This window comes from Diabrotica virgifera, chromosome 7 (assembly GCF_917563875.1).
Source record: "Diabrotica virgifera virgifera chromosome 7, PGI_DIABVI_V3a".
Classification (NCBI taxonomy): domain Eukaryota; kingdom Metazoa; phylum Arthropoda; class Insecta; order Coleoptera; family Chrysomelidae; genus Diabrotica; species Diabrotica virgifera.
In genome coordinates this window covers 227,352,715-227,379,806 of record NC_065449.1, presented here as the reverse complement: position 1 = coordinate 227,379,806, position 27,092 = coordinate 227,352,715, and the positions used below count along the sequence as shown (strand labels likewise).

The window sequence follows — 27,092 nt, the reverse complement described above, 5'->3', positions numbered from 1 at the left end:
CAATGTACCAAAAGGCCATCGACCGAAGTCTTTCAGCCAATTTACACAATTAATATACATTATTACAATATATGTTTTTTGTTAATATTAATACAATACAATAATTTAAAAAAAAAAAAATATTGTATGTGGCGGTAATCACAATATCACTGACAATTAGTTACAATACAGATGATGACTTGAATAAAGTTGTTTATTGTCTTGATGTGTAGCAGATTTCTTCAAAAAGAGTTCTTCCTGGACATCTACGGGCACTGTCCTCTGGTATCTTCACAATGTGGGGCTCAAGCAAATTTTTGTTACTGTCATTAATAAAGAGATAATTAAACAGCTTATTGAGTCTCTCATTAATAGGTTCAATTCCAGTTTCCTCGTACAGCATTCTGTTGGATGGATTGTGAAGTGGATTATCAGGATGACGCATTCTAGTAATTTGTCGAAGGCTAGTTGTTTCAGCCACTTTTATATTATTTTTGGCAGGGCCTTTAGAATTATAGAAAATTGCAGAACCATACTCCAGCATGGGCCTGCAAATCATTTTATAAATATTGGCTGCTGTTTCAATCGTAATTCCCTCATTCTTGTATGTTAAACTTCTGAAGTGTTTTGCTCTAGTTATAATTTTCCTTTTTATAACTGCTGTGTGGTGGTTGAACGTCAATTTGTTATCTATTTCTATTCCCAAATACTTAACAGTTTGGGAGGGTTTAATAATATTGTCGCATATGTTTATAGTTGGTGAGTGATCTTGGATTCTATGGTTAAATATTATTAGTTTTGTTTTAGAAGGATTTATTGTTAATCTCCATTTATTCATCCAAGATATTGTGTCATCCACCTGCCTCTGCAATAAGTCCATTGTCTTTATTAAATTTTTTCCATATGATATCACTGCAGTGTCATCAGCAAATTGTAGCAAATTAGTGTTGGTTAGTCTATTGTCGCATATGTCACTGCAATAGAGATTATACAATAGAGGGGAGAGTGGTGAACCTTGTGGAACTCCTTGTTGCACTGAAAATGAATGGGAATATGTTTCATTGATCTTAACTATACACCTGCGTCTTCTAAGAAATTCGTCAATAATCCATATTAGAGAAGGGGAGCATTTCATTATGTGAAGTTTATATAACAATCCTCTATGCCAAACGGAGTCAAAAGCCTTCTTGATGTCCAAGAAAACTCCAGCGGCCTTTAGTCCTTGCAATCTTGCTGCCTGTATATTGGATGTTACTATTGAAAGAGGAAGGATTGTAGATGATTTTTCTCTAAATCCAAACTGGTATGCTGGAATATGTTGGTTTAATTCATTATATAATCTTCCTTGGATAATTTTCTCAAAATTTTTTCCAATTACTGGGAGAAGGGTGATTGGACGGTAATTTTGGGGTAGTTGATGGTTAGTATAAGGTTTAGGAATAACTATTACAATGCCTGTCTTCCACTCATCAGGGAAGAAATGATTCATGATACAATAGTTATATATGCTCATTATCTCCTTATGAATATCTGGATCTAGTTGTCTAAGGATTTTACGATTGATGGAATCTTTGCCTGGAGCTGAATTTTTTCCTTTATATAGAGCCTCGTCGTATTCATCTTCTGTGATGTCCTGAAGAGCATTCAGATTACGACTATCTTCATAAAAACTTCCAAACCAACTATCCACCTCCTCTAAGGTATCTCTATCAAAATTGTCATCCTCATCAAATTTGTAGGTTTCTTCAAAGTATCTAGCAAAAGCACTATATTTTTCTTCATCTGTACTATATGTCTGGCCATCATATATCAGTTCTGAAATCTGTTGTCTAAACGATTTATATTTAGACAGTTTTTTTATTTCATTCCAGTATGTTTTTCCTTTCATGGAGTTTATACTTTTACATGCTAGGATCCATTTATGTTGTTTAAATTGTGATATAAGTTTGTGAATATCTTGGTTTAGTTCATTAAATTGTGATTTTAATGCATGTGTCTCATTTTTTTGGATCTGCCTGAGTAACTGTCTCTTCAATTTAATCAGAGACAAAATGAAGGGTGGAAGATTGTAATTAAAGGGTGATTTCTTCTGTTTGGGCGAATTTTTAATGTAATTTGGGCAAATGTTATATTCCTTATATTCAAAAATTCTTTCATTCTACTATTTACATTTTGTACATTACATTTTGCTATATTGGGAAGATTAATTTCATTAATGTGGTCAGGATCATGATGTAGATTAAAATCAAATTGCAATGCCAAGTGATCACTTCCCAGATCTGGAGTTACAAGTATATTTGTGATATTATTTATAATATTTTTAGAACAAAATAATATATCTGGAGTTGTGCTTGGGTTACCTGCCATTATAAACGTAGGAGGAGTAGGTATTTGACAAAAATTAGAACTTTGAAGAAAACCTCTGATTTGCTTCATACGTGAGGGGCTTGATTTTGGGTTAAAATCGCCAATTATTATTGAATAATCATAAAGGGATGCCTTAATGAAGATAGTTTCTTCAATTAGTGAGGAATTGTGAATATAGACTACGAAAATATGTAATTTGGAGTCTTTAAAAGGAAATGAGACATGAATGCAGTTATTAAGAGGGTTGTTTATTCGTGGAGGATTTTCTTTCCCCATCTTCCATGTTTTTCTGGATTGTATAAGACTGCCTCCTCTGAAGTTTTGGTTTAATATATTTCCTTTTTGTTGGATTATAGACCAGTCACAATATGGGTTAATAAAATCTTTATTTTTGCTTTCCACACACATAAAACTATCGATATTGTTAGCTTGTAAATAGTTATATATTAAATATTTCTTTGGTTGAAAACTATTGATATTTGAATAAAGAAACCTCACCTTATGAGCCATTATCCTGAAATATTGCAAGGCCTTCCTGTGGCATAGTTGGTGAGTCATTGGTTGGTTTTTCCAGATCGAACATGAGTATAAATAGTCGATTTCCGCTAAATACTGGGGTAGTATCAATGTTATATAGATGTACAAATCTCTTTTTTAGCTTAATTATGATTTCTTGACGATCTTTATTTTTAGGATTATTTAGTTTGTTAGTATATGTTTCAATAATATGATCATGATATGTCATTGGTGAATGTATTCTGCTCGTACCAGTAATTTCTGATGGCATTTCGGAGGATTTTTTGTTCATAGACTTAATTCGCGCATTAGGAATTCCTTCGATAGGTTTAGTTGGTCTGTTAGGACATTTAGGTGACCATGCTTGGTGGTCTTCGGCGTTGCACGACAAACACTTTTCTGGAAGAGGAGAGGTGCACATTTGTGTTGAATGTTTTCCTTGGCATTTCCTACAGCTTATTGATGTGGTGCAGTTCTCTGTAGTGTGGGTATATAGTAAGCATTTAGAACATGGGATAGGAGAAGGTTCGGGTGGTTGACTGGGATAAACAGGATAGTGGTAGTTCTTAAAGAACACTCCCTCGCTTAATAGTTTTTGAAATGATGAGTAATCTCCCGTAATTATTCTAATCAGAGGTGTCAGTTTTCCGGTTTTTCTTGATGTAATTCTTTTGCAGTATCTGTGTGTTATTCCGATATTGGTAAGGTGGTCTTTTATATGTGTATCCTCAATATCCAATTCTACCGATGATATAACACAGGCGAAAGTTGTGTTTTGTGATTTATGTGGTGTTGATGGATTTTGGTTAGAATTTGTTTCTTTGTATTCTTTGACCACACTTGACTGGACTAATGATTTCAGCTTTGTTTTAATGTGTTTATTATCCTGATTACTTTTTAAAATAAAACCACTTCTAGTTTTTATTATAACATCAGAAGAGTTTGGATCTCCAACACTCCAATAATTAGCCAACTGTAACCTTGATAATTCTTGATGAGTTGTTAAAAAAAAAATTTGTTTATAGTTTTTATTACTGATGGTTTTCATTTGAAGTGAATAGTTTTGTGTGTTGTTGTAAGTTACCTTTTTTTGATGACTTGGAGTGTTGATATCTTTTTGTGAGTTTTGCTGAGTTTGTTGTGTTATGTTTTCAGAAGATTGTGGTCCAATTATTATATCTTGCACTTGCTGTTGAGATAGTTGTGGTTGTGTGATTCTTTTTTTTGCTAGATTATCCAAATGTTTTTTCCTTTTCCTTTTCACTTTTGTCCACTGTCCGGTATCATCCATTTCCATTTCTTCCTCTTCTTGTGTTTCGCTGCTCTCGGAAGCCATGATTCTTAACTATTTTTTGTATAAATCAACTAGTTAACAACCTGCTCACTAATTGCTTTGTAATGAATGAACTCGTCTTCAATGTGTGTGTTTACACTATGAAGGTTCCAAGCATACTGTTTTACCCTGAATTTTTTCAAATTTTTAAAATTGGTGAAACGCACCTTTAAAAATAAAAAACCGCATTTTTTCCTTTTTTTTTCGGGTTTTGATACAATTTTATACATATTTTTCAAAAAAGGTAACACCGTCACTAGAATAGGTAAAAAACTGAAAAATAATTGGGGTTTGCTTAATAAAAATTTTTTGTAATGCCATCCATTTTCAAGATACATGGCATTGAAGAAAACAAAATTTTACACATATTTTACGATTTTGCCGAAACTACTGGGAAACATTGTAATAAAATTTGGCGAGTTTTAAGAGGTAGTTGTTGTGCATTTTTTGACATACAATTAAGAATTTTATATTTATCATTGGCGCATATAGGGGTAATAGTTTTTGAATTCCTCGTTCAATTTGTGACAAAAAATCTATGTTCCTATTTTTTCATACAACGCGCCATTTTTATTCAAAAAATAAAACATCTTAACCCTTACAAATAGAGATGGTACAGAATAGCATTTTTCGGTAATAGGTTGGAACTGAACCTATTCCAAGCAAATACCTATTCCAGAAACCTAATGCGAGTTTATGATTCCGACGTGAAAAGACAATATATCGATCGCCCTAGCTCGTTCCTTATAGTTGTGCTGCTATTGTCTTCCGCTGCCCCAAATTCAAACGATCAAACTAGTGGGCACCTATAATTTTGTATTTTTAATCTAGCTAGAGGATGTATGTAATTTGATTTTTAAATACATTTATATTTTTTACCATGTTTTTCCTACAATTCGTAAATCTATATTATAACACCTATTAAAACAAATTTTTCTTAAATGTAATTATGGGTTTTTAAATTACCTAAAGTCGAGGTTTATTCAGAATTCGTTTATGCAAATGGAAAATGAAGAATCTAATTTACTACAAAAGATAGGATCGATTAGATTATAGTCAAATAAATAAAAACATAATGCGGTAGAGTCAAAATTTTAACAGTTTTAAATGACAACTATCTGTTACAGCCCGTATCGACCTGAAATCCTTTTAAACCCATCACAGATGTGAGATTTTGGAATCGAAACAGTCAACAGACGCCGCCGATGCGTTTTTCTATGGTAGTACAGTAGTACCTATTCCGAGAGATCAAATCTCTCGGAAAAGGAAAGTGTACCTACTCAACTACGGCTAGGGCTGGAATCGAGACCGATGCCATCAAAGTTTTGTCACTTGTAATACGTGGAATAGTCGAACCGAACATATTCTGACGTACCCGCTCCAGTTCCATCATACCAACCCTTAACCGAAACGAATGTCACCGATGCATTCCCTACTAACTAACCCTAAGGTTGTGCTGCAGCGACCTATTCCGAGCGAGAATCCAGTTCGAGTTTATTGTAAATTGCAGATTGCGGTCGATGCGGCGCCCTTGGAATGGAAACCGATGCCGTTGACTTTTTGTCACTGGTGCGTGGAATAGGCGATCGGAACCTATTCCGAGGTACCTGCTCCAGTTTCATCATGCCATCTCTACTTACAAAGTATTTAAACTTCTATGAAATAAAATACTACTATTAGTAGTTTCTACATCTACGTAAACTCGTACATCCATTATAAAAACTAATTCGGATACTTTGGAAGCGTTAAGATATTTTATTTTTTGCAGCAAAACGGCGCCTCGTATGAAAAAATGAGAAGATACCTAGTTTTTTTATCACAAATTGAACGAGGAATTCAAAAATGATTGTTAATTTGAAATGTCAGTGGCATACTATCTTTTTTCTTTGAAAAGTTCAGACCATTACCCCTAAGCGCGCCAATGATGAATATCAAATCTTTAATTGTATGTCAAAACATACACAATAACTACCTCTTAAAACCCGCCAAGTTTTATTACAATGTTGCCAGTAGTTTCGGCAAAATTGTAAAAAATGTGTAAAATTTTGTTTTCTTCAACGCCCTATATCTTGAAAATGGATGGCGTTACAAAAAATTTTTATTAAGCAGAATTAACATGACTGTCATTTAAATTTTTTTTTTAAAATGAATACATACTTCATAGGTACCTAGTTATTATGAAGGTTAACTGGGATCAAATTCTTGAAAATCAAAGTCTAAATAAAATGTTAGATACATTCTACGAAGTCATGTACTGTGCTTTTGAAATTTTTGTGCCAAAATGATGTCAACAAAAAAGTTTCCAAAATGGTTTGCGCCAGAACTAAAGAAACTAGTAATTGAAAAAAAGTTATCACATTTAAAATTTAAAGTTAGTTCCTCTCTAAATGATTATAATGCATTCTCGAGCCTTAGAAGTAAATGTAAAGCTCTAACAAAAACTTGTAACATTAAATCGTTTTGGTCATTCATAGATTCTAAATGAACGAGGATGGGTCTACCAAATGAAATGTCTTTGAACAGTATCACTTATACAACTCCAAGTGATATTGCAAATGCATTTGCATTATATTTCTCATCAGTTTATTCTGAGAAAGCAATCAGTAAACGTGTTTTACCTCCCACCACCAATGTAACAATTAATGCCTGTAATATTACAATATCTCAAGTATATGAAAAAATGATGACGTTGGATGTGAGAAGAGGTCCTGATCCTGGCAAAATACCTCCTATAGTTTTAAAGAAATGCAGTTTGATTTTGGCAAGACCATTGTGGAAAATTTTTAATTCTTCTTTGTACACTGGTTACTTTCCGGATCCTTGGAAATTAAGTTTTTTAACGCCAATACATAAAGCTGGTAGTAAATCCGACATTACAAATTACAGACCAATTTCTATACTAAGTACTATTCCTAAGTTATTTGAAAGCTTAGTGTTGGACTGCCTCTCGGTATGTTTCAAATTGTTTCCAGTAGATGAGCAATATGGTTTTCAGAAACGCAAATCATCGGAATTAAATCTTCTTTGCTATTTAGATGCGTTGTCAAGTGCTTTGGAGGGTGGGTATCAAATTGATTCTATTTATACAGACTTCTAAAAGGCATTTGACAGGGTAACTCATAACATCCTATTGTCTAAATTAGAAGCTGCTGGAGTAAATGGGAAACTGCTTGAATGGCTGGAAAGCTACCTAATAGGAAGGCGCCAAGCAGTAAGGATCCAGGATTGTCTATCTCAGGATATAGTTGTCAGTTCTGGTGTCCCTCAGGGTTCACATCTGGGTCCGCTATTATTTATTATATTTATAAATAATATTGCAGATACAAACTGTGATAAGCTTTTGTTTGCGGATGATTTAAAAATCTTTTCAAAAATATCGAGTCCTGATGATTCCGAAAATCTGCAATATCAATTCAATAAAATACAGGATTGGTGTAAAGAAAATGAAATAAAGCTAAATGTCAAAAAGTGCCATAAAATTAGTTTTTAACAAGGTAGAATGTATATTCCATTTGAATATAAACTTGATAACACACCACTAGATTGTGTTAATACAATAAGAGATCTTGGAAAACTGTTTGACATATCGCTAAAATTCGCAGATCATATTAATTCTATTATTTCAAAGGCATTACAGATGCTTGGCTGCATGAAAAGAAACTGCTTTGATTTTAAAAGTCCCAATACCCTAAAATTGTTATACTGTTCTCTTGTTAGACCTCACTTGGAATACTGTTGTAGTGTTTGGTCACCTTGCTATAATGTTTACGCAGAAAAAATTGAAGAAGTTCAAAATAAATTCCTTAGGTTTTTGGGATTTAAAATTAGAGCTATTAATGGGAGTAACAGGTTTTACAGTTATGACGAAATTAGAGCATTTATAAATATCAACACCCTGGAAGAACGTCATTATCACCATGATTTGAAAATTCTGTATAGTTTGTTAAATGATACAGCAAATAGTCACTATTTATTGTCTAAGGTTGGTTTTAAAGTTCCTTCATACAGTACTCAAAATGCAGTTGAAACCACTTTTCATGTACCATTTCATTGATGTAATGCAAGCAAGCAATTTGATTTAACCCGACCTGTGGGAATGTCCACCCTCTCGAAAGAGTACAATCGGGTGTAACAATTCATTGGGGCGAGGTGTTTTGACCCGAGTGTAAACAGGGATCACCCCACCTCGCCCCAATGCCCCAGGCCATCCCTTCCCCCCCCCCCCCCATAGTAGCATGCTGATGCGCGATGAGGGCACAACTATCGTAGCCAAATGCTCTTCACAATGGAATCCTGGGTAATAAGATTCCATGTGGTACCCTAATCGAATGCAAAAATCTTAGGCTCAGCGTGATGCGCTCTATGCCTTTCATTGATGTAATTATGGCCTCAATGAACCTATAACTAGAATGTTACATCAAGCAAATCAAAATACTGAGAGGCTTAATTTTAGTTCCACACCCTATTTATAGGTGACTTGGCAACAAATTAATTTTGCCTCTTAATTGTTTTGTCTTGTCAACCTTTACCAGTCTGTTTCTAATTTGTTCTGTATGTAATTTATTTCTTTTAACTATTATATTTTATGTATATGACTTATATTTAGTATACTAAATTGTTCCAAAATTTGTAAAAAATTGTAACTGTATTGGGCTTGTAACATGCAAATAAAAAAACAAAACAAAACGAAACAAGGAAAGCTTTGAATTATCAATTAGGCTAACTTTCGGATAATCCTATCTTTTCGGAATCCGAACAGACTGTCCTCCCAATTAGTTAGTTCAGATTTGTGGGGTTCTGCTGTTAGTACAGCTAATAACCCAAAGTGGTTGATGCTGATCAATAAAATAAAAAAAAAATGTTATTTACTTACTTTCTTCATTATTTGTTGTTTGGTTTTCTTCAAATGGGGTAAATTTATATTCATCTTGTTCTTGTTCCACTTTAGTGTTTACATCTAAATAAACAAACGCGTCATATGCACTTTCTTTCTTGGGTTCTTCTTTAATTTCAATTTTAAAGGCATCCAAAGAATCAACACATGTCTCATTATTATCTATTTCTATTTTACAAGTTTTCTCACTCGTTTCTTGTTTTACTTCCATGGTAATCAATTTTATTTATGTACCAATTTCAGATTTATATTTACACTACACCCAAACAAACTGTTTAAAACTGCATTTTGCTTTATCTGCAATGAACTGTCAATCATAGAAAAAAGTGTTGTGTGATTTGGTAGAATGCGATCTTACCCTTCAAAAAATATGTCACGTATTTCAGCACCTGGAAAATTGGAAGGATACTACAAATCTGGCCTCCACATAAGTGGTCTGTAGCTTCGACATGATAGGTGTGAAATTTTAAACGTTCTTGCTGTTGATTGGATAGGAAGGGTAGCGTTATCTAGCCTCCACGCCACAGTAAAAACCAACATAGTAATGTAAGTAGGATAGGAATAGCGATCACAATGTTCTGCTTGTGGGCGCGTCCGCTTAGCGGTGCTAGTAGTCATGACATGACAGTAGAATGACATGACGCATGACATGACTTCGTTGCGCATGACACATTTGCTGGCGGGATTTGTTGATTTGCTATCACAATTTCTATTGTAATATGTACGCATGTACGCCATTACAAATTGCTTTGTGTTGATTTTGTCTTGTTTTGTTTTTTTAAAAATTGAGCTAAGACAGAGTTTTACCATTATTGAAATGGAACAACATACAACAAGACTTAAAAAATGTTGCGTTCCTGGTTGCACCGATTCAACAAGCAAACGATTTCGTTTTCCAAATCCACATGATGCGATGGACATGTTTTTGGAATGGTTGAAACTAATCAAAACGAATCGATTAAGTAAGTATACACCACTACGTGTTTACAAGAATTTTTGTATTTGTTCTAGGCATTTTAAAGAAGAAGATAGGGTACCAGACGTGAAATCTGGAAGGAGAGGAATTATCAAAGGGGCCATCCCGCGCTTATTTTTACCGCCACAAAGTAAGAAATGTACCTCAGATTATCAGGATGAAGAAAATTATTTAGGTTATGTCAGGCCTTCTACTTCCCAGCAAGACAGAAATATGGAGCAAGACAGAAATGCCAGGCCTTCTACTTCCCAGCAAGATTTATCTAGTAATATGGAGCAAGACAGAAATGCCAGACCTTCTACTTCCCAGCAAGACATAATGGAAAGAGATATTGAGGAAACTCCAGCCAAAAAGAGGTTTATTGATCATGGTAATATATAAAAATGTGCCTTAACTAAATTCTTAATTGTAATAATATTCTTATTTATCTAGATTATGCCAAGTCTCCTACTTCCCAGCAAGACCTATCTGATAATATGGACCAAGACAGAAATGCTAGGCCTTCTACTTCCCAGCAAGATTTATCTAATAATATGGAGCAAGACAGAAATGCCAGACCTTCTACTTCCCAGCAAGACATAATGGAAACAGATATTGAGGAAACTCCAGCCAAAAAGAGGTTTATTGATCATGGTAATATATAAAAATGTGCCTTAACTAAATTCTTAATTGTAATAATATTCTTATTTATCTAGATTATGCCAAGTCTCCTACTTACCAGCAAGACCTATCTGATAATATGGAGCAAGACAGAAATGCCAGGCCTTCTACTTCCCAGCAAGACTTATCTGACAATATGGAGCAAGACAGAAATGCTGGTGGTAAGTAATTAATTATTCTAATAGTAAATACCCAAGGGTGGGTCTAACCCTTAAATGCCCAAGGGTGGATAAAAAGTCCACTTAATGTACATTCCCTTGTAACATATTTATTAGGTGTTCCAAAATTTTTCAAAAATTATTTATTGTTAAAAAGTCTGCCCTATATGGAATGTAAATTGGGTTCTACCAATATTTTTGAAAATAAAAGTAATATTTTTAGTTAAATATGGGTGGGCACAAAATGTCCACCCTGGGTTGGTAAAACTTATTACTAAAGGTTTCTGTATAATTTCTCGTTGGCAGGAACATAATCCACATAATTATTGACTTACACTTACATAATCGACACAATTATCTGCCACACTAATGAGAAGGCTGAGAGGAAGAATGTGGAGAAAATCGACAGATCTGAATTACTGATTTTTACTAGTATTTTAATTTTGATTTACATTGTAATTTTGTTGAAGGTTTGTACTTATATCGTTTATATTAATATTTTAGGAAATGCTGTGTCTACTAAGCATAAGATTCTTAAGTTTAATCCATTTGTAACAATTCTCAGTATTACAGTAAAACCTGTCAGTAACGGCCACTAAAAATGAAAGAACTATTGGCTGTTATAGCAAGGTGGCTGGTATTACCAGTTTTTGTAGTCTACATATAACGGTTTGGGGAATTTTTAAACTGGTCGTTAGTACAGGTGGTCGATTTTGGCAGGTGGCTGGTAACATAGTTTTTACTGTAGCTATTTTTTAGGTGGACATTTTTTACCCACCCTTACGCATACATGGAACCTACATAAGGTTTAGGGTTAATAGAGAGTTATCAAGTAAAATTCTATCCATCCGTTATTTTGACACGTAAACGCTATTTTTATACGGTATAAGTTTTAACGTATATGTAATTTTAGAGTTATCAAGTGGTAGAATTTGTGCTTGACGTTCACGTTAAAAGTTGGTAGCTGTCAGTCACTAAATGTTGTATTTGACAGCAATATAATTAAATTTGTTTAATTTTTTTTCTATTTTTGGTTTGTTTTACCCAAGATACATATGGGCGCGTTCACCAGATGCAAACGTTGGCAATCAGTTTGCGCTTTATGGTTCTGAACGACTTGCTAACGTCAAACATGTTTGGAAAGCGGTTGCCATTTTTGCAAACATAAGATATTTAAGTTGAACTTTGCAAACGTGTTGAACATTGAAAAAATATGGCGGGAATTTAAATTGTATATATTGTTCCGTATTGACAGTTCATTGGTTGGCACACAAAACTGTTCTTAACCTAAACTCAATGTAATTATTGATTTTTCTTATTTGTTTTTTGTCGTGATTTTGAGGTAGTATAGTATTTAAAGACATTCATTAGATTAATTATTTTATAAACTTTACGTTTTTGGTGATTTTGAGTGCTGACAACGTGCCTGTGACTTGTATAGTAGTGAACTGTGGAGGTCCAACTGATCGGGATAATGTTAATTTTAATTTGTTTTTTGTCCTGATTTTGAGCTAATATAGTATTTAGACATTCAGTAGATTAATTATTTTATAAACTTTACGTTTTTGGTGATTTTGAGTGCTGACAACATGCCTGTGAATTGTTATAGTAGTGAATTGTGGAAGTCCAACTGATCAGAATAATGTTAATTTTAATTTGTTTTTTGTCGTGATTTTGAGCTTAATATAGTATTTAAAGACATTCATTAGATTGATTATTTTATAAACTTTTCGTTTTTGGTGATTTTAAGTGCTGAAAACATGCCTGTAACTTGTATAGTAGTGAACTGTGGAAGTCGAGCTGATCGGATAATGTTAATTTTTTTCGTGTTCCCTTGTAGGGATTTTTATTCACAGTCATTTGTTGTGGGCTTCTGTCATGTGTCGTATAATCCGTTTATAGTAATATTATACACGATTATACAACATCTAACAGAAGCTCGAAACAAATGACAATCGATGAAAAGCCCTATTAGAAACTCATTTACGTTTCCTTGCTTAACTAAATTATCAAAAAACAGGACGCACTCATGCTAGGAATTATGGTTTTTATTAATATTATTACAATTATTTATATGTGACACTAACGTAACTAGTGACATTAATTTTAGGCCAATGTGACAAACTTTATTAATACTAAATTTTAACATTTATCCCCTATTTTGTTAAAACAATATTATTTTGTTTTTCATTCTATTCAAAATAAATGCAGTTTTGACAGGGAATTTGTTTTGTTATTTATTTATTCCATATAGACCTGGATCCCGCGTACCAAAAAAAGTTGATTAATAGCAAGCTGTAAATTTATTAACACCTTGACGGACACCTAAGTTTTTCAAAAATGGTCAATTTGTACAGTGCCCTTTTTGTCGATATTATTATTCAAAAGGATGAAATATAACTAGGGCGACCTGAAATTTTACTCCAAGTATTAAAATTTTACAGAAAATATTGTTTAAGTTTTAACGCTTATCAGCGTTCTGCCACAATATAAGACTAGTATTAAGTCTATCTTGGCGGAACGCTGATATGCGTTCGACGTCATACAGCGTTGTGCCTATTGTCGTTTTCAACCTAATACATGCAGTGACTCGACGTCTATCAGCGAAATATTTTTCATTAAGAAAACGTATTTAAATAAAGCAATATTTATTTAAAGAAACCAAAAAGACATAATGATTCTTAAAACGTATTCAGAAGTCAAAAATATTAATTTATATCAACATAGTTTACGCATAAAGCTAACTTATACAAAGATATCTAAAAAATTATTCTTGATTTTTTGTTATTTCGTGCCACTCTTCAAAACAGTCTGGACATAACGGAGGCTTCTGGGGACATCCTTTACATCTATATCCTGATTCTTTCCGTTGACCTTTTTTGGCACACAGTCTACACTTCAAAAACACTTTTTTCTTATTCGATTTTGCACTTGGAATGCCTGGATTTCTTTCAGGCCAATGATTTGCTAAGTTTGTTTCATTTGTGAAACATTCAGGCTCGTAGTTTGAATTTTCCGGTAACCTGTTATCATGTTTTTCTCGACGAACTAAATTCTTTGCTTCTAAACCTGGTGGTAACTTCAAATAGGATTTAATGAGACTGTCACGGAACTCTAAATATCTGTACGTCTTGGAATTATTTTTACAATATTTTCGGTATAAGTAGAAAGAGTTCCATACAGTTACATCTAATAAATGGAAAATTACCTTCTTATACCAACGTATCGTTTTCCTTGGCGTTGAATAAGTTGAGGTCATCTGATCACACCTGTCGATGCCTGACATATGACGATTATAAACATCAACTTCTTCAGGTTTTATTTTCTCATGGCCATATCTGTTTTTCACTTGTATCAATCGTGGGTGATTTCTTGTGGTGATAACAAGAACATCGCGCTTATCACGCCATTTGGAAACGTAGACATTCTTTTTACGCATCCAGAAATGTTCACCCTTCTTGAGTTTTTTCTTTATAAGTTCCTTGGGGTTATTCCTGCGATTTGACCGGAGAGTTCCATTAGTATGAGTTTTTAAGCTTAATAACTTTTCAGATAATATAGAACTATTATAAAAGTTGTCCATAAACAGTTCGTGTCCTTTCATGAGGTAAGGCTTCATCAACCTCATAACTATAGCTTCTACTTTTGTAGTTCCCACATCGGAAGCGTTTTGAATATCCCCACTATACATTTCAGTATTTAAAAGATACCCATCGGAGGTTGTCAGTTCATAAAACTTAATGCCGTAACGTGCCTTTTTATTTTTGAGGTAAACTCTAAATCCAAGCCTGCCACGAAAATGTAAGAGGGATTCATCTAAAGACAACTCTTTAGACGGTCCATAAGCATTGTGGAATTTGGCTATAAGCATGTCTAAGAATGCTTGAATCTTTTCTTTATGTTTTGCGGTTCTCGAAGAGCAATTTAAAGTTCTCAATATTTTTTCAAACCTTCTTCCTGACATAATGTAACTAAAAATTGGATGAAAGTACAATACATCTCCATATGAAAACAACCTGCGCATGTTTGAAGTTGTAATTTGACCCTGCAATAAACACAGTGCCAAAAATTTCTTCATTTCGTCGATAGTCACAGGTCTAAAACTATTATCTCGAGCATTCCTTGTTTTGGGTCTATTAGATCTTGTTAAATCTTCTCCATAATTGTTGGTACATTCCACCAAATAGCTCATTATGTCATCGGTAAATAGGTATTCAAAAACATCTTTTGGACTATCTTCTGCATTTAAATTAATTTTCAGACGATTAGTGGATTCATCAAAGTTGAAATCTGGTATATCTGCAGTTGTAAACTCCCATTCTGTATCTATGTCATCTGAAGAATCAGAATTTTGATTCTGCAGTGCTTGTAGGGGTATACTGTCTTGAGATTTCTGAATAATTTTCTGGGAATCCTGGTCCAATGCGTCGGGCTCTTCTACTTCACTTTCCTCTGGCAGATTATATTGCTGGGGATTGTGAAGAGTATTATTAGACGTCTCTACATTGGAGAGCTCGGGGAGTTCGTTTAAATCAGAGTCTTCACTTTCATCTGACTGCGAGGCAGACGACTCACTGGGTACATAGTTTTCATCTGAGCTGAACTCTCCCTCATAAGCAGCATCTGAGTTCTCTTCATCCGACGTAATATCGTCATACAGCTGAATCAACCGCTGCTGTTCTCTCTTATACGGGTCACGGTCCGCCATCTGAAAGCAAAATAATATATTTTAAATTATACATCCTACTATAATAACATAAAATATTAGGCACAAAAATATCACACTAAATAAATTTATTTTTTACTTACATTTTTCGAGTAAAACTCGTATTCAACCTAACCTAACCACGTGTTTTACTATCTGCGGCACAGTACAACACACACCGCATACTTCAATATAACTGGCGACGCTGTACAGCTTCGCGTGTGACTTAGCCGGTTAGATACTTTAAATGGGTGGGGTGAAATAGAGAGGTGGAATTTACCAGACGGGTAACAGATTGGAAGGTATAGATAGGTATTCTATGACAGTGGCTTACGTGTTACCATGTATTTATATTATAATTATAACGCGGTACAGCGTTCTGCCACGATATTAGATTTTGTTAAGGACGCTTCACAGCGTTCTGCCACAACACAATTTTAAAAAAAGACGCTGCACAGCGTCTCTGTCCATCAAGGTGTTAATAGCTTAACAGTGTCTAGTCCGACAAACTTTGATGTATGGGAACACTAGAAGTTTTAACTGTGGAACAGGTTAAAAATTTGGAACGTCAAACTACGAAAATGTTTATGTAATTTGTCAGATAAAACTTCCAATTGATTTGTTACAATTCATTAAACTCTCATGCAAAAACCAGACTGGTGAAAAAATCGCCAACTGGGCATTTTAATGAGTAGAACACGAAGACCATGTCAAACTACAGGAATCATGTTGGTTAGTAATAGCAGTCTGATTTTTGCATGAGAATTTAATGAAAGGGTAACAGATCAATTGGATGTTCTGTCCGACAAAATATATGGGATGTTTTCGTAATCTGATGTTCCAAATCTGAGTTTCCAAACTGTTTCACAATTAAAACTACCCCTGTTCCAGTGCCACAATACATCAAAGTTTGTCCAACTGGACACCGTTAAGCTATTAACAAATTTTCAGCTTGCTATTAATCAATTTTTTTGGTACACGGGATCCAGACCTAATAGGTTTGTTCATAGTACGACACAAACGATTAGCAACTGCTGCCAACCATAAGATGCATGAGCAGTTAACAGTTAGCGTTGTGCAGTTAATAGTTAGCATTCATAGACTACGAATGCACATGTGTCTGATGGTTGGCAAGAGTTGCTGATCATTCTACGAACAAACCTATCAGTAAGCACAATTTGTGATATCCATGGGTAGTTACTAACCGAAAGAGGCAGGATTCGATTTTTAAAACATTTATTTTAGAGTCAAAACATAGTCATACCTTAAACGATAAATGTATATTATCATTTCAAGTTGATACTAATTACAAAAATAAATACACATTTAAAAGACAATACATAATTACTCATGATGAAGAAGTACATTATAATTAAAAATGAATAACCATTTTCATATCGCTGCAGCCCGTTAACGTTAAAATCAGTTCCGTTATTCAATATTCATACTGCGCATGCTCCATTGCTAAAATAACGTTACCGTATTCTCCTAGAGTTACTTGATAACTCTCTAATCATGTTTTGTATGTTTGCAAATATTTGTATGTTTTGTAATGTTTTGCAAAAATGTTTGAAATACAGTGAAACCTGTCAGTAACGGCCACTAAAAATGAAAGAACTATTGGCCGATACATAAAGGTGTCCGGTATTGCCAGTTTTTGTAGTCTACATATAATTGGTAAGGGGAATTTTTACACTGGCCGCTTTTGGCAGGTGGCCGTTAACACAGGTTTTACTGTAGTTTAAAAATGTTTTTAATTGTAATATTATTGCATTGTTATAGGCAAACAGCAAGGCAGGAAGGCAAGGAGAGGCATTTTAAAAAGTATACAAATTTCAAGGAAGCAGTACTTAACACCAAAGAAAAGGAAAATGTATACAAAAATTGTTGCATCAAGTAATAGAATTCATAAGTTGGCATATAGATTATCAAGTTACCAAGAAAAATTACAGGCTGCTAAACGTTTATCAGAAACAGTACCATTTAGAAAATTGGCTGAGCAGGTTAATCCATTAACATATACATTTATTTTGTCTCAAATTCGTACCCAACAACAAAAACTGAAGGGAAGAAAATTTACCATAGATGAGAAGGTCCTGGCTCTAACACTATTTAAAGGAAGTGGAAAAGGGTACAAACTGCTGTCAAAAATTTTTTCTTTGCCATCTAAAAGAACGTTGACAAATTTATTGAATAAGATTAAATTAAATCCTGGAATTAATGAGATCATGTTTGAGATGTTACAAAAGAGTGTCCACAAAATGACGCCAAGGGACCGGCACTGTGTATTAATGTTCGATGAAATGTTTTTGTCAACACGTCTACAATACAACCAAAAAGAAGATAAGATAGAGGGGTTAGAAGATTATGGTACTGAAAGGTGCCCAAATTTTGCCAACTATATAAATGTGTTTATGATTAAAGGTATTTACAAACAATGGAAGCAGCCAATCTGTTATACATTTAGTGATGGAGCTACAAAAAGTAGAAAATTAAAAAACTTGATAATCGACGTAATTAAACAACTGCAAAATATTGGATTAACTGTTGTAGCCACAGTATGCGACCAAGGAGGACCAAATGCAGCAGCAGTCAACTTATTAATTCAGGAATCCCGGACGGAATATTTAAGAATAGGACAAGACTATCAATATTTTGGATTTCTTGTTAATGGCAAAGAAATTGTTCCTCTCTATGATACCCCACACCTATTTAAAGGCTTGAGGAACAACTTATTAAACAAGGATCTACATTTCGAGCTTCATGGAAAGAAGGGTATTGCTAAATGGGACCACATAGAGCAATTCTACCAGCTGGATGCATCGGAGCCCTTAAGAATTTGCCCAAAATTAACAGACGAACATGTGTTGAGGAACAAAATCAAAAAGATGAAAGTGAAGAACTGCATGCAAGTCTTCAGTCACCAAGTTGGAAGTTTAATGGTGAAACTTGTAGAGTGGAAAGCTGAAGTGAATCTGTGTAGTGAAGTGGCAGATACAGGTCGTATAATTTTATTTTTAGATGAACTTTTTGATTCTTTGAATTCCAATCAGAAAACTGCTCCTGTAAGCAAACCTTTGAAAGGTGGTGTTACCTTAACATCAAACCATGATCAATTTTGGAAACGATCTTTAACTGTTTTAAACAAAATGAAATTCTTTGATAGAAAGAAACAGAAATTTGTTTCTGTACCATCATTAAAAAATTTGAATTTTACCATTCGTGGATTTTTATATTTAAAGAACAAATTATTAAAAACTAATAATAATTACTTACTGTTAAGAGCATTTCAGCAAGATGCTTTAGAAAATTTTTTCGGGTTAATTAGAAGTTATAGAGCTACAGATAATTCAGTAAGTGTGTCAGATGCTATAACCACCTTCAAAGCTTTGGTTATAAATAATTTTATGTCTTTCCATTCACCTGAAAGCAATTGTGAAAAAGATGTTAGTGAGGGAGCACTAGACACCTTACGTTTTTTTTTAACTGGTGAGGTATTACCAGGTTGTACACCTTTAGTACCTGACCTTAATTATTCACTTCCTATGTCAGTTTCAAATGTTAAGAAAACTCGGGTGGGAAGGTGTACTGTAACTTATGTTGCAGGATATGTAGCAAAAAAAGTATTGAAGAAGGTTTCATGTGAGCAATGTAAATACAATATGTTATTTAGAGACAAGAAAGGAGATACAGAATTTATTGAAGCCAGGCAATATAATATGTCAAATTTAACAGTGCCTGGGAATTTGTTGACTCATTATGTATCTGAGGCCCTTGCAAAATTGTTTTACCTAATTCCAAGGGTCTGTCATATGCAACCTTTACACTCTATATTGTGTGAACAACTTAATAAAGATAAACTTTTAACATTTTCAGTATTCAATTGTAAAATACATTCAAATGTTGGTTCAAATCTGTGTAAATTTATTGTTAGACTTTCTGTATATATGTGGTGTAAAAGTGTAAATACAATTCTAAATGGCAAAGACCAGAAATTTATTAATGGTATAAAAAGTAAGTCAGAATATACTAAGACAGATCCTATAAAATTGGTTGCTTATAGAAAATATGAAAAAAGGAGAAAACAATTTTTTAAGGACCGATCATAAATCTGGACCTCAGAGGTAATCTACGCTATGTCCACATGGTGTTGTTTTGAATAAGTTCCTTTAATTAATCTATTTATTTTATTAGTTGGAATATACAAATTGGTTATATAATATCATTAAAATATGGTCACATTGTCTTTCGAACAATAATTATGGGATATATCAGATTTTTATGACATTCAAAGTGCTCTACTTCACAGTTGCTTGAAATGACAGAGTGTAGTTTACCTGCAAGGTCCAGAAATACAGATTTATCAGTTCCAATGTAAAACTAGACAAAATTGTATGTCATTGTTCTCTTCAATGAATTTTGAGAAGCTCCTTCATTAAAACTTTATGCTTATCATACTTGATACATTTTTACAAAAAGTCATCTGTTTTTGTTTGTAGACAATTTCCATTTACATTTTAATATTTCCATTTTGTTTTTAGCAAATAACATTTTGTGTGTTTTTCATTTACTGGACTCATATGAATCTCAAGCATTATTTTTATTGTTTTACATATCTAACGTGCTATGTACTATTTTGAATTTTATAATCAATTATTATCAAAATAGAAAGTAAAATAGTTAATTACTACAGTTATGAATCATATTTCATCACCATTTTGATGTTTATTTAGTTGTATAGTTATTTCAGCAATGTTAATAAAAACTTTGAAGGGCTGAAGTGAAAAATTGCCATTTTTGACTTATACTCTTAATGCATAGCACGATAGATATTTTCTACTTTCCCAACCATTTTGCTTCTCACAATTGCTTCCATCCTTTTCTATCTTGCGCCATTCTGATCCACTGTTTGCCTGCCACTGCTCTTATGTCATCTACCCATCTCTTGAGTCTTCCCATGCTTATTTCATCCTCCTTGGTCTCCATTCTAGAATTTTCTGTACCCACCAGCTATCATCATACCTGTGACTGTGAAATTGACTGTGTGACCGGCCCAACATCATTTCATTTTTTAAATTTGTTCCATGATATCCATGATCCACTCCAATTTGTATGTACAAACTGGTAGTATGCATGTGCGATGTATGTTTATAGAAATGGAGGTGCTTTTCAAGATATATGCTGGTTTACCAAAAGTGGCCCATGTCTGTTGTGTTATTTTAATTTCAGCATCCGGATTTGGTTTTCCCAGTTTGATGACATGGCCCTTGTATACATAATGTTCAACATTTTCTGTGCTATGATTTTGTATTGTTATGTTCGTCTGATTCTAGCTCTTTATTTTTGTTTTATTGTAGTTCATTTTTAAGCTTACAGCTCTCGAAACTACATTTAATTGTTGTAACATTTCAGTTAGTTCTTGAATATGTTCTAATAAAACTATGTTTTCAAATGGTTTAATTATGATACGTTGATGTTTACACATTTGTCCCATTCTAATTTCTTAAAAATATTTTCTGGAGTAAGGGGAATAGTTTGGGAGAAATGGTGCCTCCTTATCTCACTCTCTGTTGTAGATAGTTACATAGTTAGTACACTTTTATTATGCATTATATATTTTACTATATAGATGAATAATTTGAAGACATTATAATTTCGTATAGGTAATTATGTAGATACTTTTTTGTTTATTTTAATAATTCATTTGTGTCACATATAATTGTTAATATTTTGTTTAATGTGTAATTAAGACTTTAATTGTACTCTAGTTTATAAGAAATTATAGAGATTGATTTTATAATGTATGTTAGCATATTTTTTTTGTATATTTTGTATATTTGTCTCTTTCACTATTTCCTACTAACAAGGCATCATCAGCATACATTAAGCACCATGGAATGTTACCCTGTAGTTTCGCTGTTATCTGGTCCAAAACTAATGAGAAAAATTACGGACTAAGCACCGAGCGTTGGTGCAATCATACTTTCACATGAAATTTATGTCTCTCCCACACCTGTTCTAACACTAGTCGTTACTCCCTCATACATATCTCTCACAATCTTTACATATTCGCCAGGGACTTCTTTCTTGTTGAGTGCCCACCACAGAATCTCTCGAGGAACTCTATCATATGTTTTCTCAAGATCAATGAATACTATATGAGCGTTTGTTTCTTTACTCTTGTATTTTTCCATCAACTGCCTTATAATAAAAATTGCATTTGTTGTTGATCTACCCTGCATAAAGCCAAATTGATTCTAGGATATTTCAGTCTCTTCACGTATCCGTCTATCAATTACTCTTTCCCATATTTTCATGGTGTGGCTAAGCAGTTTTATAGCCCTGGAGTTTGTACATTGTTGTATATCGCCCTTGTTTTTTGTAGACAGGTACTAGTATACTGCTTCTCCATTCATCTGGCATTTGTCCAACTTCCATAATTCTATTAAATAAACCTGCTAGCCACCTTGTTCCTGTCTCTCCCAATGCTCTCCATACTTCCCCAGGAATATCATCTGGTCCTACTGCTTTTCCTTTCTTTATTTTTTGAAGCGCTTTAGCCACTTCCTCGTTTGATATTGTGTTGACCATTACTGTTACTGACTCCACAGGCTGTCTGTCAAATTCTTCATTTAATAAGCTGTCAAAGTACATCCTCCATCTCTTTTTGACATCCTTTTCGTGAACTAGTATTTTATTATTTTCGTTTCGCGATCATATCGTTTTGAAAATCTGTGTCGGATCTGGTTTCTTGTCACTTTTTATATAATTTTCCCTTCTTTTTTATTTTTCCTTGTACTTCGTTTGACCACCACCAAGTCTCTTTATCCTCGAAAATGTTTTCCTGACGTTTTCCCAAGTATTTCAGTAGCAGTCTCTCTAATACTACTGGCCATCTTGTCTACTATTCTTTCCCTGAATAGACCTTCTTTCTCATCTTTTAGCATCAACCACTTGGTGTCCAGCTTGTAATTTCCATATTGGATATATCCTCTCGCAGTTGATCTTCCCATCTTATTTTCGGTCTTCCTATAGGTCTGTTTATTACTGGCGTCCAATTTGTTATCTGCCTAATTAATTCATCCGCTCCTCTTCTTTGGATGTGGCCAAACCATTTTAGTCTTTGTGCTTGACTGAATCCCACAATGTCATCTCCTTCCATTAAATTTCTTATTTCGTGATTCATCAAAATTCGTATTTCTCCTTGATCTGTCTTAATTGGACCATGTATTCTGCTCATAATGTTTCTTTCTATTATTCTCAGTTTTTCTTCAATACTGTATATTAGCATATTTTTTTTGTATTTTTTTGCATATTTCTGTATATTTTGTTTATTATAATTTTAAGAATCAGATTAAAAGAGCTTGACAGATCTAGGTACTTTTTTGTTTATTTTAATAATTCATTTGTGTCACATATAATTGTTTATATTTTGTTTAATGTGTAATTAAGACTTTAATTTTACTCTAGTTTATAAGAAATTATAGAGATTGATTTTATACTGTATGTTAGCATATATTTGTTTCTGTAATGGGGGTAATCCCTTATATAACTAAATAAATCAATAATAAAGCTCATAACATTAACACAGCTAAACAGGCGATTGCAGGGACCAGATGGAAAAATGGCACGAAGAAGTATTGTTTGGTAGCCACATTGGATATCAAAAATGCTTTTAACTCCGCCAACTGGGATTGCATTATGCGAGGTCTTATCGAAATGAATGTACCGGCATATTTAACGAGAATAGTGACGAGCTACTTCACTGATCGACTTTTAAAGTATGACACAAAGTCTGGTCCGAAAGAATACAAAATCACTGGAGGAGTACCACAAGGTTCTGTACTAGGACTTTTAAAGTATGACACAAAGTCTGGTCCGAAAGAATACAAAATCACTGGAGGAGTACCACAAGGTTCTGTACTAGGACCTCTCTTGTGGAATATTATGTATGATGGACTATTAAAGGTAGAATTACCAAGAGGTGCTAAGCTCGTGGCATATGCCGATGACGTGGCTGTGGTAATTGTCACAAAGTACCTTGAAGAAATAAATCTCACGTTTGACATCATATTCGAGAGAATCTGCCAGTGGATGAATACAGTTAATTTAAAATTAGCTAAGCACAAAACTGAGGCAGTACTTATTACTAGTAGGAAACAGATAGAAACTGTTACGCTGACTATGGGAGAACATGAAATTACATCACAACCATTCATTCGTTACTTGGGTGTGATGATTGATACCAAACTAAGTTTCAAGCAGCAGGTAGAACATGTGAGTGCTAAAGCGTCAGTAGTCAGAACAACCTTGTCACGGCTAATGCCGAATATAGGTGGCCCAAAACAAAACAGAAGAATGTTACTGTCGTCAGTAATAACATCAGTATTAACCTATGGAATATCCATTTGGGCTGACGCCCTCGGAACTCAAAAATCACGGAGGAAGATTGCATCAGTGTATCGCTTAAGCGCATTGAGAGTTGCCAGCGCATTCCGCACAGTATCAGATGATGCAATACACGTCATAGCCGGAATGTTACCCATTGGAATATTAGCTGAAGAAAGGAAGACCCTTTATCGACAAAGAGATGAGAGAGATGAGAGAGGTGAACATAGAAGAACAGAACGCCAAAACAGCATTAGACGATGGCAAATACAGTGGGATTCCACAACAAAAGGCAGATGGACACATCGTCTTATACCACAGCTAAATCTCTGGCTGAATCGCAAACATGGTGAGGTCAATTACTATTTGACGCAGATGCTCTCAGGGCATGGCTGCTTTCGAGCATACTTATACCGCTTTAAACATGACGACTCTCCAGAGTGCCCATCCTGTCTCGGAATAAGTGAAGACGTGGAACACGTGTTCTTCGTGTGTCCTCGTTTCAACTTGCTGCGAAATTATCATCAACCAACAAATAAGACCAGAGACTTTAGTAGGAACGATGCTTTTATCGACAGCAGCTTGGGATGCCATAAGCACCTTTGCGATGCAAGTGCTCCAGGAACTTCGTCGAATTGAAAGAACACGAGCAGAAAATAGAGACGATTAGAAGAAAACTTTGACACCATGAAGAAAGATTAATAAAAAAAAAATCTAGACCCTCCCCCCGCGCAGTAATACCTCACGGTAGGTCCGCGGGGGAAACAGAGGCAGAAGAAAGGGGACGGGTTTTAGTCGGTATTGTAACTCACGAGTCCGACATACCAGGCTGGTCACCTAGTCCTGATGATACGTAAATGTATTTCCTACCTCTATAAAAAAAAAAAAAAAAAAAAAACACACACACACACACATACACACACATACATACACATACACACACACACACACACACACATTAGGGTAATTTGCGCCTAGTCACCAAATTGGGCTAAGCCTAGAGCGTGGACTCGGCGCCCGGGCAAGTAACAAATCGATGATACGTCAGTTAAGACGTAGCTGGACTAAAGTGCCTCACACGGTTCAGCATTATTCGGTAAATATTTCATATGAGGGTTCTTTATGCCGGAACTCTCATCTAGCAATCATTTTGATGAAAGTAGCCTTCCATAGCGCATCAGCGTGCTATGGAAGGGGTGGAGGAAAGCCTGGAGAGCATTGGAGCTCGAATGAGTGGTCCCTGATTTACTCGGACCAATCCTTCTCACCCCAATGAATTGTATGCTTGAATGGCCATATGGGCATGCAAGTCTCTACAGGTGGGTTTACTTTTTTTGCTTGCTTGCTCGTGAGTAATTCCATTTATCATTTTGTAGGTCAGGGTGAATAGATGCCTAAGCTCAGAATGGGACCTATTTCCATGGAGTGTAACGTGGATCCCTGCACAAGGATATAGGTGAAGACCAGAATGGTAGCAATCACTTATAAAATATATCTATATTATACTTCTGTAATTCCATACAAATTTTGATTGCTCAAATAATTTTATAAAGTAATTTACAGAAATAAATAAGTTTTTAAGAATGTTTTATTTTTTTTGTTTTCAAATGGACAAAAGTGTTTTAACGTAATGGAAAATAGATATAGCCATAAAATAATAAATAAACACTTATCTTGTACCAAAACGTATGAGTCTCTTTCTGATACATTTATATAATACATACATGTAGATGTTTTCGGCTGTAAATTCAAAAAGTATGTTTTAAATGTGAATGGAAAATAAATAGAGTCATAAAATAACAAATTAAAACTTATTGTATGCCAAAAATATATTTTCTCTGACCAAAAATATAGTGTACACTTATGCAATATAATAATGCATAAGTGTATAGTATATTCTTGGTAAGAGAATATATTTTTTGGCATAGAATAAGTTTTTATTTGTTATTTTACGACTATATTTTTCATTCACATTCAAAACACACTTTTTGAATTTACTGCCGAAAATTCAGATCCTAATTTTTGAATTTGGCGCCCATACTACCCCACTCAGTTGGCTATATACCATCCCATTCACCAGGGGGCGCTCTAAACTAAAATTCAGAACATAATTTTTGAATTTGCCGCCTAAATTATTTTTGATTAACCTTAATAGCCAATGTTCGCAACGGACAAGGCAGTTAAATAAGAAGAAGAAATTTTTTGAATTTCCCGCCGGTTGGGCACATATTGGGCGCAATCGACAGATGGCGCCGAAACTCTCTCCCCAGATGTTAACACGGTACTTGCATTACTATGGGGGGTGTACTGTGGCAGTGACCAGTAAAAATGAAAACAATCCTAACTGCGCAAGTCAATACAAATAGTTTCTGCTTGAAGGCATGTATCAAAAGGGCCGTTCAGTTACCGATTTCGAAGCGGTACATGGATCGCTTGGAACAACACGGTGTACGATACCAATCATCGTTTATGTTCGCTTGGAACGCATTTTTTATAATGCGCATGACGAGGGCAGTACGAAGGACGGTTTTCATGTCACTTGGAACGCGCCTCATATAAAATAAGTGAACGACAACGAACGAACGAACACAGATTCACAGATAGCGCAGGATTTGTCAAAAGTCATGTTCCACCAATCACAAGGCCGACATCAGCGCCTCTGACTAAATGGAAGGAAAATAAATACGATTACATGTTTTTATTTAGAGTGAGCGGGGCATGGCTTCCATTCCGTCCCGGTCCATCCGTATCCGTATTGACAGCATGCCCCGCTAACTCTAATAAAAAACATGTAATCGTATTTATTTTCCTTCCGTTTAGTCAGAGGCGCTGATGTCGGCATTGTGATGGGAGAGATTAAATGTCCAGCAAACGACGGCAATGTTGCCAGATTTACCTTTTTCCTTTTAGCGGGAATTTTAAAATTAGTCTAATGCCACTTTGGTTTTAAAAGAGTTCTGTATTCTTAAATTTTAATATAACCTTACTTTTACAAGTAATTAGGATTATTTTATTTACATGTAAATATTGAAACAAGTATTGTACTGTGTCATAATTTAAAACTCATGTTGCAGTATTTTGAAAAAAAAATGAAGCTCAAAAGAAATATACTTATA

The 27,092-nt window shown here is 34.4% G+C and overlaps 2 protein-coding genes across 7 annotated transcripts in view; one reads left to right on the top strand and one right to left on the bottom strand.

The window, feature by feature from the left end:
- LOC126887646 (zinc finger protein 664-like) overlaps positions 1–9,559 on the bottom strand; it is a 66,331-nt gene extending 56,772 nt beyond the window's left edge. For all 5 annotated transcript variants that reach the window (XR_007699127.1, XM_050655256.1, XM_050655257.1 and 2 more), the window contains exon 1: positions 9,069–9,559. Coding sequence is in view for 4 of the 5 variants with exons in the window: in XM_050655256.1 (XP_050511213.1) it covers positions 9,069–9,300 (232 nt within the window). In the remaining variant the exon portion in view is untranslated. The remainder of the gene's footprint in view (positions 1–9,068) is intronic.
- Positions 9,560–9,761: 202 nt separating this feature from the next.
- Positions 9,762–22,964, top strand: LOC126887644 (uncharacterized). 2 transcript variants are annotated; one of them, XM_050655251.1, is made up of 4 exons: positions 9,767–10,435; positions 10,498–10,698; positions 10,761–10,886; positions 17,371–22,964. In XM_050655251.1, exons 1-4 carry the CDS (start codon positions 9,817–9,819, stop codon positions 19,695–19,697), a joined length of 3,273 nt encoding a protein of 1,090 aa, XP_050511208.1. In that variant the 5' UTR covers positions 9,767–9,816; the 3' UTR covers positions 19,698–22,964. The 2 variants fall into 2 exon arrangements, with proteins under 2 accessions (XP_050511209.1, XP_050511208.1); XM_050655252.1 differs by lacking the exon at positions 10,498–10,698 and having other exon boundaries at positions 9,762–10,435.
- Positions 22,965–27,092: the final 4,128 nt, after the last annotated feature.